The 17467-nt window shown below is 45.5% G+C and overlaps 2 protein-coding genes across 10 annotated transcripts in view; one reads left to right on the top strand and one right to left on the bottom strand.

Moving 5' to 3' along the window:
• Positions 1–6364, bottom strand: part of MBD4 (methyl-CpG binding domain 4, DNA glycosylase) — a 33087-nt gene extending 26723 nt beyond the window's left edge. For 6 of the 9 annotated variants that reach the window (XR_012235197.1, XR_012235198.1, XM_073591761.1 and 3 more), the window contains exons 1-4: positions 6282–6364; positions 3580–3762; positions 1982–2095; positions 143–325 (exon numbers count right to left, since the gene is read on the bottom strand). Coding sequence is in view for 6 of the 9 variants with exons in the window: in XM_073591761.1 (XP_073447862.1) it covers positions 143–325; positions 1982–2095; positions 3580–3762; positions 6282–6304 (503 nt within the window). In the remaining 3 variants the exon portion in view is untranslated. Of the gene's footprint in view, positions 1–142; positions 326–1981; positions 2096–3579; positions 3763–6155 lie in introns of all 9 variants that reach the window. The other 3 variants (XM_073591765.1, XM_073591760.1, XM_073591763.1) reach the window with 2 other exon arrangements.
• Positions 6356–17467, top strand: part of IFT122 (intraflagellar transport 122) — a gene marked incomplete in the record, with an annotated part of 109271 nt that continues 98159 nt past the window's right edge. The window contains 7 exon segments of the mRNA XM_073591881.1: positions 6356–6555; positions 8501–8567; positions 12795–12879; positions 14368–14446; positions 15830–15906; positions 16001–16067; positions 16256–16402. Coding sequence (XP_073447982.1) covers positions 6497–6555; positions 8501–8567; positions 12795–12879; positions 14368–14446; positions 15830–15906; positions 16001–16067; positions 16256–16402 — 581 coding nt within the window.

Here is a 17467-nt window from a genome sequence, read left to right as displayed (position 1 = left end):
GGAATGTGCAAACATGGAACAGCAAAATGCGGATCAACATTGGTGGAGTGAAATGGGCCTCCAGGAGAAGGAATGTCTCGGGATTTATATGGACTAGTGAAGGTTGCCTATAGAGCATGTCTTGAATCTATAGGTCACCCACCTTATAAAATACACGTCATGTTTACCCGCCGTTTTGCCCGTTTTTCTCCGTGTAACGATCTTTCTCCAGCCCTCAGGAAGTGTTCCGGGGACACTAGAAGTTCCATCTTCTGAGGGCTCATCTTTCTGTGATTCTTCATCCTCGCACAATGGTTGTGAGACGTCCAGGGGCTCCACCTTTATACTACAAGGAAAAAAAAAATAAATAAATAAAAATAATACATGGATACACTTCGGGGATCTATTCATAAAACATTCATTGAATGAATGTCACTAAATTTCACCGAACGGTTTCAAATAGATTAACCCCTTCATGCCCAAGCCTTTTTCTGACATTTGTTGCTTACAAGTTTAAATCAGTATTTTTTGCTAGCAAATTACTTACAACCCCCTAAACATTACATATCATTTTTTTTTAGTAGAGACCCTAGACAATAAAATGGCGATCGTTGCAATGTTTTATGGCACACTGTATTTGCGCAGCGGTCTTTCAGTCAGTTTTTTTTTTTTTTTTTTTTGGAAGAAAAACAATTTCATGATTAAAAAACAAACAAAAAATAAAAGCAGTAAAGTTAGCCCAATTTTTTTGTAGAATGTGAAAGATGACGTTACGCCGAGTAAATAGATACCTAACATGTCACGCTTTAAAATTGCGCACGCTCTTGGAATGGTGACAAACTGCGGTACTTAAAAATCATGTTCAGGTTCTCTCCGCGCATGTGCCAGTCCATGCTGTCAGTGTCAGGGGGCGGGGTTTGGGATGGTAATGGGCTGTGAGTTGTTGTGGTGACCGGAGGAGACGGAGGAGCGGCCGGTGAGGACTCGGTGATACCGGAGACATGAGGGCTGTCCCCACCTGGGTGGATAAAGTCCATGACAGGGGCAAGGTGAAGCAATGGTAAGGGGGGCCTGGAGAGCTGGGGGCCCCATTGCACATAGCAACCAGGAGCTGGGGGCCCCATTGCACATAGCAACCAGGAGCTGGGGGCCCCATTGCACATAGCAACCAGGAGCTGGGGACCCCATTGCACATAGCAACCAGGAGCTGGGGGCCCCATTGCACATAGCAACCAGGAGCTGGGGGCCCCATTGCACATAGCAACCAGGAGCTGGGGGCCCCATTGCACATAGCAACCAGGAGCTGGGGGCCCCATTGCACATAGCAACCAGAAGCTGGGGGCCCCATTGCACATAGCAACCAGAAGCTGGGGGCCCCATTGCACATAGCAACCAGAAGCTGGGGGCCCCATTGCACATAGCAACCAGAAGCTAGGGGCCACAGTGCACATAGCAACCAGAAGCTGGGGGCCACAGTGCACATAGCAACCAGAAGCTGGGGGCCACAGTGCACATAGCAACCAGAAGCTGGGGGCCACAGTGTACATAGCAACCAGAAGCTGGGGGCCACAGTGCACATAGCAACCAGAAGCTGGGGGCCACAGTGTACATAGCAACCAGAAGCTAGGGGCCACAGTGCACATAGCAACCAGAAGCTGGGGGCCACAGTGCACATAGCAACCAGAAGCTGGGGGCCACAGTGTACATAGCAACCAGAAGCTGAGGGCCACAGTGTACATAGCAACCAGAAGCTGGGGGCCACAGAGTGCGTAAAGTGGGGACAGGGAGGGGCACAGCGTGCATAAAGTGGGGACAGGGAGGGGCACAGCGTGCATCAAAGCCGGAGGGACCACTGTGCGCATAGGAGTCGGGGGGGGCACAGTGGCTGGAGGGCCACAGCGTGCATAGGAGTCGGGGGGGGGGGAGGGTGCATAGAAGCTGGAGGGCTGATCTGTCTCAGTTATCCATATTGATGAATTCTGTGACTATACTTGTTCCGTGCCTTGGTTGTTGAGAAGGAACCGAGTAGTCAAAATCTTCCAGTTTTATCTCGGGATGGTGGGTGTTCAGATATTTTTCTAGAGCAGTTTTCGATCGCAGCTTGGTTCCTTCAGGGCTATGAAAAAAGAGGAAAGGGAAGGATTTATTCTTTATGCTTTCTAAAGCCTAAATAAAGGTTAAAGCATTGTATATCACAATTACTATGGTTATGTTTATATATAAAAAAAAAAAAACTCTTCCCCCCTTTTTATTCCATATTTTATTTATAAAAAAAAAAAAAAAAAAAAAAAAAAAAAGTAGAAAAATAAAAGCTACAGACATAAACGAAGAACAAAACAAAACCCCTGCAGGAAACAATCACAGATGTTAGAGTCCTTAAGACAGTCAATGGGCCGTCACCGGCCAAGCGAATCCAATCATTATGGAAGGGGCCAAACCATAATATATACAAAATGATGTCAGACAATTGGAAATTGGCCCTTTTGGATGGTGTCACATCCCTAGAGAAAGTACAAATAAAGAATATGCCAGATTGTCCTTTGAATTCTCCCCTCTGGTGCGTTTGACTTCCCCTGGGTTTTCGGGGTGCTCCCTATAGGGATTGACCCAGTGGCGGCTGGTGCTGTATATTTAGGGGGGGGGGGGGGCGCGGGGGTGTCAAACAAGAAACCAGGCACCAGCCCTCCCCCCCGGTCGATCAATTGTCCGTCCCCCCACTTACCCCATCTAGCAGCTTTGGCTCCTTCTTGTGTCTCCTTCTCCTCGGCGGTGGCTTCCTGATTGGCCGGGAGGAGAATCAGGATGACAATAGCGAATATTAATTCACTATCGTCACACAACTGGGTGAGCTCGGGGCGCAGTGCTTTGTGCCCTGAGCCCACCCTTTAAAGGAGCCAATTAGAGGCTTTGGCTCAAATCATGTGCTTCAAAAAGATATATAACCCCATTGGAATCAATGCGTCCGGCGCCCCGCATTTAGATTAGGGGCTAGTCGAATGGATTAGGAGGGCGGCGCCCCTAATGGACGGGCCGCCACTGGACTGACCCTTGTGACCAGCATTGTACGTTTGTTGATTATCTTGTATTTTCTTGTTCTGTATTATTCTGAATTAAAAAATATTGTACACTGCTCAGAAAAAGGAAAGGAACACTTTGAATCAGATCTCATGCTGGATATCTATACTGATATGGACTGGGTAATGTGTTTGGAACGAAAAGGATGCCACACTCAAAGACACCCCGAAATTCAAAGTGAAAAATTGATACAGCAGGCTAGTCCATTTTTGCTGGGTACGCCTTGCTCTCACACCGCTCTCTATCCTGAAGCCGGTGGTTGTGTTCCCGGTAAAGGCGGGAGAGCCCAGGAACCATGGGGGCCGCCACTGGCAGGGCTGAACTAGTTAAACGTGTGCAAAAACATCTCTGGCAGCGAACGGGTTAATAATCCAAATGAAGGTGGAATGTGCAAACATGGAACAGCAAAATGCGGCTCAACATCGGTGGAGTGAAATGGGCCTCCAGGAGAAGGAATGTTTCGGGATTTATATGGACTAGTGAAGGTTGCTTATAGAGCATGTCTTGAATCTATAGGTCACCCACCTTATAAAATACACGTCATGTCTCCACGCCGTTTTCCCCGTTTTTCTCCGTGCAACGATCTTTCTCCAGCCCTCAGGAAGTGTTCCGGGGACACTAGAAGTTCCATCTTCTGAGGGCTCATCTTTCTGTGATTCTTCATCCTCGTACAATGGTTGTGAGATGTCCAGGGGCTCCACCTTTACACTACAAGGAAAAAATAAAAAAACATACATGGATACACTTCGGGGATCTATTCATAAAACATTCACTGAATGAATGTCACTAAATTTCACCGAACGTTTTCAAATAGATTAACCCCTTCATGCCTAAGCCTTTTTCTGACATTTGTTGCTTACAAGTTAAAATCAGTATTTTTTGCTAGCAAATTACTGAGAACCCCCAAACATTATATATCTTTTTTTTTTTTAGCAGAGACCCTAGAGCATAAAATGGCGATTGTTGCAATATTTTATGCCACACTGTATCTGCGCAGCGGTCTTTCAAATGCAATTTTTTTTGGAAGAAAAACAATTTCATGATTTAAAAAAAAAAAAAGCCGTAAAGTAAGCCCAATTTTTTTGTAGAATGTGAAAGATGATGTTATGCTGAGTAAATAGATACCCAACATGTCGTAGAATGGCGACAAACTGCGGTACTTAAAAATCTCCATAGGAAAAGTATTTAAACATTTCTACAGGTTACCAGTTTAGAGTTACAGAGGAGGTCCAGGGCTAGAATTATTGCTCTCGCTCTACCGATCGCGGTGATACCTCACATGTGTGGTCTTGAACACCGTTTACATTTGCGGGAACGACTTACGTATGCGTTCGCTTCTGCGCACGAGCACAGAGGGGATTTTTATTTTTTATTATTTATTTTATATTTTATTTTTGCATTGTCCCTTTTAAAAAAAAAAATCTGATCACTATTATTGCTGTCACAAGGAATGTAAACATCCCTTGTGTCCCTAATAGGCACATGACAGGTACTCTGTATGGAGGGATTCGCGGTCTATAAGACCCCAAATCCCTCCTTTGCACTTAAAAGCATTCAAAACGCCAAGTTTGGCTGTTTTGAATTCTGTCATTTAAAAAAAAAAAAAAAAAAAAATTTGGCGCCTTTGTGGCTCCAGTAAACAGGAAGGGATGTCATGATGTCACTATCGAGTAGCTAGATCCGAGACCCGACTGAAGCCCATTCCGGCTTCGTTCGGGTCTCTGGCTGGTCGCTCGGGCCTCCCGGTGGGACCAGGGAATTCCCCTCCCGCTGCTTGTAATAACAGCCGAGTGACTGATTGTTATCACAAGAACGCTGACCGTTCGCCGCTCTAAAGAACCCCAGTGCACCAGTATTTTTTTTGGAAAAAAAAAAAAACATTTTCATGAATTAAAAAAATAAAAATAAAAAAATAAATAAAAACTATACCAATTTTTTGGTATAATGTGAAAGAGGATGTTACGCCGAGTAAACAGATACCCAACATGTCACGCTTTAAAATTGCGCACACTCGTGGAACGTCGACTAATTACGCTACTTAAACATCTCCATAGGTGACGCTTTAAAATTTTTTACAGGTTATCAATTTAGGAGTAGAAGGTCTAGAACTATAGCCCTCGCTCTAACGTTTGATAAAAATAAAAAATATTAAAAGTTATAAAAAAAAAAAAAAAAGAGAAAGGTTAAAAGCTAAAAAAAAATTAAAAAATTAATAAAAACCTTCAAGAGATAAATAAAACATATAAAATGTGTTTAAAATCAATACAACTTTTTTGCAGAGATTTCCTCTCACTTCCTGTTTGGTGATGGGACAGGTAGAGAAGGTAAATCTCCCCAATTGGACACAGATGGCAAAAACAAACTTTACAGGGATTATAACCCTCCCTTGCTCTATATATATATTGAATAAAAAATACATTCAAGAAAATAAATGAAAGCTTAAACGTTTTAAAAATATTAAAAGAAAATTTAAGTTTTTAAAAAAAAATTTATAAAACCTTTAACAAAATTAATTGAAAAATTTCAAAATAAAAGCAAAAAAAATTTATAATATTAAAAGTGATGAAAAAATGTATCAGATCTTCAAACAATTCCATTGCGTGTGACTTTTTATTGGCGGTTGGGCTGTGTTTTCACCTCTCTGCGCTCTCTTTTGGTAACGGTCACACCGGCGCCATGTTGTTCCTTTCTGTAGCCTCTCCGGGCACGCCATATTTATTTGAGCAATTTTCATCAATTTAATAATTCTGCCACATTGGCGCACCAATTCATCTGCGGGGGGGATGGGGTCACAGTTCCCTGACACCGCCCCTCCCCCAGTGTGGTGATAACTGTCAGGTGTGGACGCGCTCCGCGACAATTACATGATGAAGTGGGCGGAGTCATGTGATCACTGCGTCACCAATCACAAGGAGGGACAAACTGCTGGGATGATTATTTATAGAATCCAAACTGAAAGTTGCTTTTTTACAGATAAAAATAGGAAGTAAGCAATCTGAACACACAGCTAACTGTCACTCCTGATGACTGTCACTCCTCCTGATAACTGTCACTCCAGGGATGCTCTATATTCTGTTATTATACAGATCACTGGCACATACCATATGAAGGGAGAGGGGGGGGGGGGACTTTATCATCCTCTCTAATAACATTTCCTGGATATCCGGTCTGCTCTCTTAGTAGCGGGAAGTCTGATCCCCTCCCCCGGTCATTTTCTTTGTGTTTACCTGTCCAGTATAGATCCCGCCATGCCGTCACGTGACACAGATGCGCGGAAGGTACCTGATGGCGCATGCTCAGTGTACAGGTTCTCTCCGCGCATGTGCCGGTCCATGCTGTCAGCGTCAGGGGGCGGGGTTTGGGATGGTAACGAGCTGTAAGTTGTTGTGGTGACCGGAGGAGACGGAGGAGCGGCCGGTGAGGACTCGGTGATACCGGAGACATGAGGGCTGTCCCCACCTGGGTGGATAAAGTCCATGACAGGGACAAGGTGGAGCAATGGTAAGGAGGCCTGGGGGGTGTGCATGGCAACCAGGAGCTGTGGGCCCCAGTGTACATAGCAACCAGGAGCTGGGGGCCCCAGTGTACATAGCAACCAGGAGCTGGGGGCCCCAGTGTACATAGCAACCAGGAGCTGGGGGCCCCAGTGTACATAGCAACCAGGAGCTGGGGGCCCCAGTGTACATAGCAACCAGGAGCTGGGGGCCCCAGTGTACATAGCAACCAGGGGCTGGGGCCCCAGTGTACATAGCAACCAGAAGCTGGGGGCCCCAGTGTACATAGCAACCAGAAGCTGGCAGGGAGGGCCACAACGTGCATCTGAGCCGGGGGGGGGGGGGGGCGCAGCGTGCATAGGAGTTGGGGGGGCACAGTGTGCATAGAAGCTGGGGGGGTGCAGCGTGCATGGAAGTTGGGGGGGTGCAGTATGCATTGGGGGGGGTGCAGCGTACATAGAATCTTGGGGGGCGCAGCGTGCATGGAAGTTGGGGGGGTGCAGCGTGCATAGAAGCTGGGGGGGTTCAGCGTGCATAGGAGTTGGGGGGGGCGCAGTGTGCATAGAGGCTGGGGAGGCGCAGCATGCATAGGATTTGGGGGGACGCAGTGTGCGTAGAAGCTGGGGGGGTGCAGCTTCCAAAGAAGCTGGGCGGCAACGTCATGCATAGAAGCTGGGGGGGGCGCAGTGTGCATAGAATCTTGGGGGGCGCAGCTTCCATAGAATCTTGGGGGGCGCAGCTTCCATAGAATCTTGGGGGGCGCAGCATGCATAGAAGCTTGGGGGGCGCAGCGTACAAAGAAGCCGGGGGGACGCAGCGTGCATGGAAGTTGGGGGGGTGCAGCGTGCTTAGGAGTTGGGGGGGCGCAGTGTGCATAGAAGCCGGGGGGCGCAGCGTGCATAGAATCTTGGGGGGCGCAGCGTGCATGGAAGTTGGGGGGGTGCAGCGTGCATAGAATCTTGGGGGGGCACAGCGTGCATAGAATCTTGGGGGGGCGCAGCGTGCATGGAAGTTGGGGGGGCGCAGCGTGCATAAAAGCTGGGGGGGTGCAGCCTGCATAGAAGCCGGGGGGGGGCGCAGCGTGCATAGAATCTTGGGGGGGGCGCAGCGTGCATAGAATCTTGGGGGGGGCGCAGCGTGCATAGAAGCCAGGGGGGTGCAGCGTGCATAGAAGCCGGGAGTGCAGCGTGCATGGAAGCTGGGGGGGCGCAGCGTGCATGGAAGCTGGGGGGGGGCTGCAGCCTGCATAGAAGCTGGGGGGGGGCGCAGCGTGCATAGAAGCTGGGGGGGGGGGCAAGGTGCATAGAAGCCAGGGGGGTGCAGCGTGCATAGAAGCCGGGGGTGCAGCGTGCATAGAAGTTGGGGGAGCGCAGTGTGCATAGAATCTTGGGGGGGGGGGCGCAGCGTACATAGAATCTTGGGGGGGGGCGCAGCGTACATAGAATCTTGGGGGGGGTGCAGCGTACATAGAATCTTGGGGGGGGTGCAGCGTACATAGAATCTTGGGGGGGGTGCAGCGTACATAGAATCTTGGGGGGGGGCGCAGCGTACATAGAATCTTGGGGGGGTGCAGTGTGCATACCAAGTAGGAGTTCGGAGTCTGTGTGTCAGGTGAAAGTTCCTAAAATGACTTCAGTGATATTAGGATAACCAGCAGGAACTGTTTCTGTTTGTGTCATGTGATATTGGATCTGTGGTGTTTCTTTTAATTTTTTTTTTACATTTGTATTTTATTGTGAGAATGTGATTAACAAGAACAATGGCTGCAACAGGTCAAATCAGGAAGGACGGTGTCTTTTTATTTGATACAAATATACTTCCTGCAATATTTTTATTTCCTTTATTTGCCTTTATTTCAGATACTACTTTGTAATAAATTTTGCTTCTCCGTGTTTTAAAATTTCTACCCAGCTCTTCAATAATACATCTTTATCATTCTATTCCTCCTCCAGTATCTTTGATTTGGCATTCAAACCTGACGGGACGCAGCTGATCGTGGCTGCGGGAAATAAAGTTCTGGTAGGTGATGATGTCACGGATATCGTCCTGACAGTAATAAAAAAAATCGCGATGTTATCCGGAATGTACAACATATTACAGATTATCTCCAGCTTGTAGTGAAGTTTAACCACTTCTGCTCTGGAAGGTTTTACCCCCTTCATGACCAGGCCATTTTTTTTTTTTTTTGCTATTTAACACTGCGCTACTTTAACTGGCGGTTGCGCGGTCATGCAACACTGTACACAAATTAAATTTATATCATTTTTTTCACACAAATAGAGCTTTCTTTTGATGGTAATTGATCACCACTGGGGGGTTTTATTTTTTATTATATAAATTAAAAAAAAGACTGAAAGTGTAAAAAAAAAAATTAAAATAAAATATATATTTTCTGCTTTGTTATAAAACATATCCAATGAAAAAAAAAAAAAAAAAACAGATTTCTTCATAAATTTAGGCCAAAATGTATTCTGTAACAAAAAAATCCCAATAAGTGTATATTAACCACTTTCCGCCCGGCCTATAGCAGAATGACGGCCGGGCAGTGGGTCGGTTATCCTGACTGGGTGTCATATGACGTCCAGCAGGATAACAGCCGCCGTGCGCCTGTGGGGGCATGCATCGTGGCGATTGGTGGTGTGTCAGTCTGACACACCGCTACACCAATCTCGGTAAAGAGCCTCCGACGAAAGCTCTTTAGCGCGTGATCAGCCGTGTCAAATCACGATGTAAACGGGAAGAGCCGCTGATCGGCTTTTCCTTACTCGCGTCTGACAGGCGTGAGTAGAGGAGAGCCGATCGGCGGCTCTTCTGACGGGGGGAGGGGGGGGGGGGGCTGTGCTGATTGTTTATCAGTGCAGCCCCCCCTTGGATGCCCACACTGGACCACCAGGGAAGCCGCTAGGACCACCAGGGAAGCACCTAACATGTGGATGGCCAGGTACATCTCCCATGGCCATCCACATGTGCAAATTAATGCCCAACATATGCCAATCAGTGCCCACAAATGGACACAGACTGGCACCTCTATGGCACAAATAAAATCAGTGATGCCCAGCAATGCCACCCATCAGTGCCACCCATGAGTACCCATCAGTGCCACCCATGAGTACCCATCAGTGCCACCCATAAGTACCCATCAGTGCCATCTCATCAGTGCCGCCTTATCAGTGCCCGTCATTGAATATGAAAACGTACTTATTTACAAAAAATTTTAACAGAAACAAAGAAAAACTTTTTTTTTTTCCTTCAAAATTTTCTGTCTTTTTTTTATTTGTTGTGCAAAAAATAAAAATCGCAGAGGTGATCAAATACCACCAAAAGAAAGCTCTATTTGTGGGAACAAAATGATAAAAATTTAGTTTGGGTACAGTATAGTATGACCACGCAATTGTCATTCAAAGTATGACAGCGCTGAAAGCTGAAAATTGGCCTGGGCAGGAAGGTGTATAAGTGCCCGGTATTGAAGTGGTTAATTGGTTTGTGTGAAAGTTAAAGCGTTTACAAACTATTGGTGTGTATACTGAAATTTAATGATAATGGCCGTGATCAACGACTTTTATAGTGGGACTGTGGTAGTGTGGCGGGCAATCTGGCACTAACATACCCTCGCTGGAAGGGTCACTGACATCAATAGTGACAGTCATCAGGGAAAATACTATACACTGTCACTGTACTAATGACACTGGCTGGGGAGGGGTTAACATCTAGGGGCGTTAGCTGTGTGCCTAACTATGTGTAATATTTGCTGCATTTACTTTACCATCTGGCTGTTATTTTTCCCTGAAACAGCCAAATCGCTGTAAACACAGAACTCTGTGATTGGACACAGCCGAAATCATTGGCTGAAACCGCAGCAGCCAAACTTGTGCTGTGTCCAAGCACAGCAGGGGGTGCGCATGCACGCGCCCCAAACCTGGAAGAAGTCCGATCATGTACATAATCGTGCCTGCACCTGCCGCCTGCTCGCAGTATATTTTACTGTGAGTGGTCAGTAGGCGGGTAAATAGTTTGTTAGGACCAAGCTGGTCCAATCAAAGTATTACCTTCACTACTAGATGTGCCCGCTGTGTGTGCTGTGTAATCTGTGTGTAGCCTCAGCTATGTACAGTATACAGCACTGTGTGCCAGAAGTGAGACAGCGACTTCCCGTCCCACTCTCAGAACAAAATAGGATGGGACCAAACCAGTGGCGGCCTATTCATTACGGCCACCTGGGCGCTGCCCCCTCTCTCTCCATGCCACACCCTATATGCAATGGATAGATTCATGCTTGGGATGAATCTATCCACAGCCGCTACGACCACCCGCTATTCATGCGTCCGGGCACTTTGAGGACACCGGGCGGATGAATTACAGCAGCTAGGGTTTTTTTTTTTTTTTTTTAAGCCCTTGATTAGAGCCAGAGGCTCCAATAGGCTTCAATATAGGGTGGGCTCGGGTCACAGAGAATGCACTCCGATCCCACCCAGGTGTGCTACAACACCGAATGAATAACACTGATACTCAATCCGGCCAATCGGAAGCTGGTGTGAGACCTGTTTTCCGATTGGCCGAAAAGAGAAGACTCCTGATTGGCTGCCGAGGAGGAGGGAGAAAATGGAACCCGCCGCCGTCCCTGTTATGACCCATGGAGAGCAGGAGAACTGGAGGCCGCCAAACAGGGGAAGCCGCCAGGGATAGGGTAAGTGCGACTGACGGGGGGGGTCATACTGTTTGCCGCACCCCAATTTTTTTTTCCACCGGCCGTCACTGGACCAAGCACTGTCCAGCCATCCACAGGGAGCTTAGTATTCTATGAATGAATACAAAGCTTCCTCTGATTAGCTGAGGTGGAAAGATGACGTCATAATCTCTGACTCTGCCAATCAGAGTAAGCTTTATACTCATTCATAGAATACTAAACTCCCTGTGGATAGCTGAACGGCGCTCAGCCCAACTCGGTTTTGTTCCAGGAGGGGGATGGGAAGTTCTTATCACACTGCCGGAACACAGTGCTGTGTACTGTAGGTAGCTGGGGCTACCTACAGCGGGCACAGCGGGCACACCCAGTACTGAAGGTAATAGTTAGTTTGGAGCAGCTTGGTCCAAACAAACGACCGGTAATTAAACTTCACTAAATTCTGGGGATCAGCTTTTAAGTGAACCTTCACTCACAAATACAACAAAATATCCTCACTCTAGTGACCTGGAGGTACCCAAGGAATTCCCTTAACCACTTCCCGCCCACCGTATAGTAAAATGACGGCGGGCGGCATGCGCTCTCGTTCTGAGACGACGTCATATGACAGCCGCCGTTCTCGTCTGCCCACGGGGCAATCGTGGCCGCGCCGTGTTCCTAGGACACGGCACGCTCCCGATCTTGGTAAAGAGCCGATGACGGGGCTCTTTACTCATGTGATCGACTGTGTCCTATCACAGCTGATCACATGTAAACAAGGAAGTACCGTTTATCAGCTCTCCTCGGCACACACTGACAGAGTGTGAGGAGGGCCGATCAGTTCCATCCTCTCACAGGGGAGAAATGTACAGTTACAACCTTTTGTACCACCTGCCCCACCCTATTAGATTGTAAGCTCTTCTGAGCAGGGCCCTCTTAATCCTCCTGTATCTTATTGTATTATAACTGTATTGTCTCCCTTTTATATTGTAAAGCGATGCGTAAACTGTTGGCGCTATATAAATCCTGTATTATAATAATAATACAGGTAATCAGGGCACTGATCTGCAGTGCCCCCAATCAGTGCCCATTAGTGCTGCCAGTCAGTGCAGCCTATCAGTACCACCTAATCGGTGCCGCCTCATCAGCGCACATCAGTGAAGGAGAAAAATTACTTATTTAAAACTAAGAAAAACTTAAAAAAAAAAAAAAAAGATTTTCTGACTTTTGTAATTTTTTTAGCAAACAATTAAAAAACCCAGCAGTGATTAAATACTACCAAAAAAGCTGTTTTTGTGTAAAAAAAAAAAAGAAAGAAAAAATGTCATATGGGTACAGTGTTGCATGGTCGCGCAATTGTCATTCAAAGTGTGAGAGCGCTGAAAGCTAAAAAATTGGAGGGAAATCCCCTGCAATGGGACACAGATAGTTGGAAACAAAAATCTGACGGGGTTATAACCCTCCCTTACTATATCCAAAATGACAAAAAAAAAAAATTTTGCCCATAATTCTACTTTATACATTGTTGACATTGGATGGATCTTCAGGTAAATGAAGTGTATGGTTTTTTTTTTGTGTATTTGCAGGTGTATGACACATCGGATGGAACCTTACTTCAGCCATTAAAGGGCCATAAGGATATGGTATATTGTGTGGCATATGCCAAAGATGGTAAATAACCAGATGATTTCATATTGTTGTGTTTTTTTTTGTTTTTTTTTTTTTAAAGTCCTTTTGCTATTTAGGCCTTATGCACGCTGGACGTTAAAATAACGTTATAAAAAACATCAGTAGCTTTGCAGTGAGTATTTCAACTTTTTTCAAGGTTTTTGCAATAGCGTTTTTTAGCGTTAGCTAAAAGTATCGGTATCTGTGCAACCCTACATGGGCTGCATTAAATTAAAAAATCTTGAGGCTTTAGAAACACTTTAAACGTTTTTACCTTAATGCATTTTTTATGCATAAGGGTAAAAAACCTTCTGTGCTGCAGGATCCTCCCCAAGCCCCCCATCCTTTTACTTACCCAAGCCCGATCCTGATCCAGCAATGTGCAAGAGAGCATTCTCCCTTCTCACTGGTCAGATTGACAGCCAATGGCTCCCGCTGCTGTCAATCAAATGCTGTGACAAGAGAGCAGGGGGGAGGGGGGCCGAGGCTGAGCCGCCCAGTCTGTATCTATAGACACGCAAAAAGTGTGGCTTGGAAGCAAGCATGCACGGGTGCCTCCATAGCAAGCGGCTTGCTTTGGGGGTACTCACCAAAGAGGAGGAGCCAGGAGCACCAGTAGGGGACCCCAGAAGAGGAGGATTGGGGCTGCTCTGTGCAAAGCCATTACACAGAGCAGGTAAGTATAACGTTTATTATTTTCATTTAAAAAAAAACCCCAAAGGTTTAATGTCACTTTAGTGAGCATTTATGGGATCTTTGCTGATATGCGAGATCTTGAGGGGCTGACCTGGTCAAACCATTTAGGCGGACCTTCTGATTGGGTGGCTTAACCAAAACAGTCGACTGCAGACAGGTCCTCCAAAATCAGTAGAGAACATGTGACCAAATATTTTTACATAGACTTAGATTGGCAATGTTTGTTTGGTAATAAGATGACATTAAATGATAAGTTCGCCTTTGGTAACGTTACACATGTATTTTAGAGTGTAACATGTTACCAAAGATCACTTGCCCACAACCCCTGATCCCTCATTGTGACATTGGACAGGGGAACCTTCTCCCTTCTCACACAATTCAAAAGCTGCGGCTGTGCGGGGCTCCGCCCACCGGAACCGCATCATTTATTCACAGTTTTACTATTAGTGAATGAACTACAACCACCATCTTCAACTGCGGTTCAATGAACTGTGAGAGCGCTGGTGAGCATTCTCATCGTAGACTTCAGCAACTGTCTGCCCGTAAGGATCCTGGCATTGAACTTGCGATCGGCTGATTGCAGGTGCAATGCTTTAAAGGCTGCAGAGTAAAAAAAAAAATGCACATTTTGTACCTGCATAAAGATGTGCATTTATTTTATGGTGAACATAGCCTTTCTGTGTACAGTAATTGTAGTAATAGTCAACAAATAAGCTTTAAAATCAGTGACTAGAGCAATATAATTTAATCCTTCTTTTTTTTTTTTTTTTTTACACTTTCTTCTTGTGATTATAGGTAAGAGGTTTGCCTCGGGATCTGCTGATAAAAGTGTCATCATATGGACCTCCAAACTGGAAGGCATTTTAAAATACACGTGAGTGCTTTTTAAAGTGATTGTAAACCCGAAAAAACAAACACTGTAAGACAAAGGCATAATGAGCTAGTATGCATCGCATACTAGCTCATTATGAAATAGTTACCTTGGATCAAAGCTGTTGCAGCGGACCCCGTACACCGCTGTGACCGGCGACATGTCTCCAGGAGTTATTTACGGGTTTGCGGGCTCTGGCGCTGTGATTGGTCGGAGCCGCGATGACGTCACTACCACGCCTGCGCGCGGGAGCCCTGCGGTCACGGCTGGGCTGCTGAAGAAACGGCACGAGTAAACCGTTTCTTCAAGTGCGCATGCATCGGTGACGTTGGCGCAAGCGTAGTAAATATCTCCTAAACCGTGCAGGTTTAGGAGATATTTACAGTACCTACAGGTAACCTTTGTTATACCTATGGGCACAAGTGGTGTAACTAGGTTTACAACCACTTTAACTGGCAGCTATTTATGATATGCATAATGAGATCTGAATTGACTTTCTGTCTTTTTTTTTTTTATCACATATGGATTTAATAAATAGTCAAAGAGGCAGAGGTTGGCAGCTTCCACCTGAGGTTTCTGAGGCAGGTGTTCTGATGCTGTACAGTCCTTTTTAGTCAATGGTAGTAAACATGTCATTCAGTGGTCCTGTTCAGTAGACAAACATAGGTCCCTTCATTTCCACTGCATTGGGTCTACCGAATATTTTGAACCCCAAGAATTGTCTGTTGGGTACATTTGGGAATCTAACACCCTGTTTACATGCTAGGAGACTGCTACGTATACTATATTTGTATGCCAAGTAATCACTTGTTATCCTGGATCGGATCAACATCACCTACTCTGACGCATTGGTTAAAGCTCGTTAATGACTCCCTACCCTTATATTTATTTTTATTTATTTCAGGTACTTATATAGCACCGTCAATTTACGCAGAGCTTTACATATACATTGTACATTCACATCGGTCCCTACCTTCAAGGAGCTTACAATCTAAGGTCCCTAACTCACATATACTAGGGACAATTTAGACAGAAGCCAATTTAACCTACTAGCATGTCTTTGGAGTGTGGGAGGAAACCGGAGTACCCGGAGGAAACCCATGCAGGCACAGGGAGAACATGCAAACTCCAAGCAGGTAGTGTCATGGTTGGGATTCGAACCAGCGACCCTTCTTACTGCTAGACGAGAGTGCTACCCACTACACCACATTATATAAATTTACCTTTGAACTTCGGAAGAAACCAAAAGTGTTCAATAAAGTTTTGGGGCAAGTGGATTACTAGTCCTTCTTTTTTTGTTTTTTATATATACACATTGTCTTTTTTGTAAACTCAAAATTCAATAAATATATCTTTAAAAAAAAAAACATGTCCTTCAATTATTAGGCACAATGACTCCATCCAGTGTGTCTCCTACAATCCTGTTACCCACCAGCTGGCCTCCTGCTCCTCCAGTGACTTTGGTGAGTGTTTTTTTTTTTTTTTCTCAGTCTCCTAAACATTTGTGTTTCTCTGGAAGGAACGATCTCTCATATATTGTCTTCTCCTACCTGTCAGGGCTGTGGTCTCCCGAACAGAAGTCTGTGTCTAAACACAAAGTGAGCAGTAAAATCACCTGCTGCAGGTAAATCAGATTTTCATTTATTTTTATTTGTAAGATCAGCGTGAATACTTTTTCATTGGTAATGTAGACTAAAGACGGGTTACACACTATTCGTTTTTTGGGTTGAACGGGGAAAAAAACCCGTCAGCACTGGTCAGAGCCGCTAAGTTAAACTTGTTGTAATTCTACATAACTTATTTTGTTACTAGCTGGACAAATGATGGACAGTACCTTGCACTGGGGATGTTTAATGGTGTAGTGAGCATCAGGAACAAGAACGGAGAAGAGAAGGTCAAGATTGAACGTCCTGGAGGAACGCTGTCCCCTGTATGGTCCATATGCTGGAATCCTTCCAAGTGAGTCTTCATTGTCCAAATAATCTGTGCAATGTGACTTTCTGTCACAGGCCTTCCTTTGCTAGGGAACTACAAGTGCCAGCACAACTTCATGCTGTTGGCTCTGGTTGATCCCTTAGTCCTGGTTGGGCCTGTGCTTTATTTGCAGGGTCTGTAAGCTTAGTAGTGATATTGTAGATTTGGACAGACACTAGTCGTGTAAATCACACACTGATGTCTGTTATTGGTGAAATATCATATTTGAAGACTTGGTGTAACAGAATTCTCAGTCCTAAAATTTTTGTCTGTTGATGAACTCCATGAATTAGGCCTTGTTCACACCATGGTGCAGAGACGTCAGTTTGTCTGCACGCATTCTGCAAGGGCACCAAAAAAAACAATTGTTCTCTGTGTGACCTGTTCACACCAAAATGTGCAGATTTTTTTCTGCTCAGGAATCTGCAACGTGTATGCAGTTTTCTACACATGGGGGGAAAAAAAACTGACATGACAACAACATTGGTGTGAATAGGGCAAATAACTGACGCGCATGAAAACTGATGTAAAACTGATGTCTCTGCAAGTAAAATCTGTGCGGTTTTCCCTTCAGCACCCATCAGTTTTCATGCACGTATGGTGTGAACGAGCCCTTAAAGCGGCACTAAATCCATCGATTTAACAGTTTCAAAAAACGGTTACATTCCAGGCATGCTAGGAATGCTAACTGTCACGTTTGCACACGCTGTTAACCAAGCTGTCAAACCATCAAACGTTTGGTGTCATAACTGATCACATGTGCAGTTGCAGATCAAGCAGAGGCAAAGATTGCAGCTTCCTTTGCTGAAAAGGACGGGAGGGTTTAATTCTGCTTTAACTCCCTATTTAAAATGTGCTGGCTTGTAATGCCGGAGTTGTGCTTTAACCACTTCCCGCCCAGGGCCGTCATATAACGTACTTTGGACTTTGAGTGGAGATATCTGAGATGCCTGCAGCTACAGGCATCATTCAGATATCATTTTTTTTTTTTTTTTCTTGCCAAATACCTTTTTTGTTTTCCAGCAAATCTCTGCAACGTAAGAACAATCA

The sequence above is a fragment of the Aquarana catesbeiana genome, linkage group LG07, assembly GCF_042186555.1.
Source record: "Aquarana catesbeiana isolate 2022-GZ linkage group LG07, ASM4218655v1, whole genome shotgun sequence".
NCBI classification, from domain to species: domain Eukaryota; kingdom Metazoa; phylum Chordata; class Amphibia; order Anura; family Ranidae; genus Aquarana; species Aquarana catesbeiana.
The sequence above is the reverse complement of the archived record's forward strand: the minus strand, read 5'-3'. Positions and strand labels throughout refer to the sequence as shown.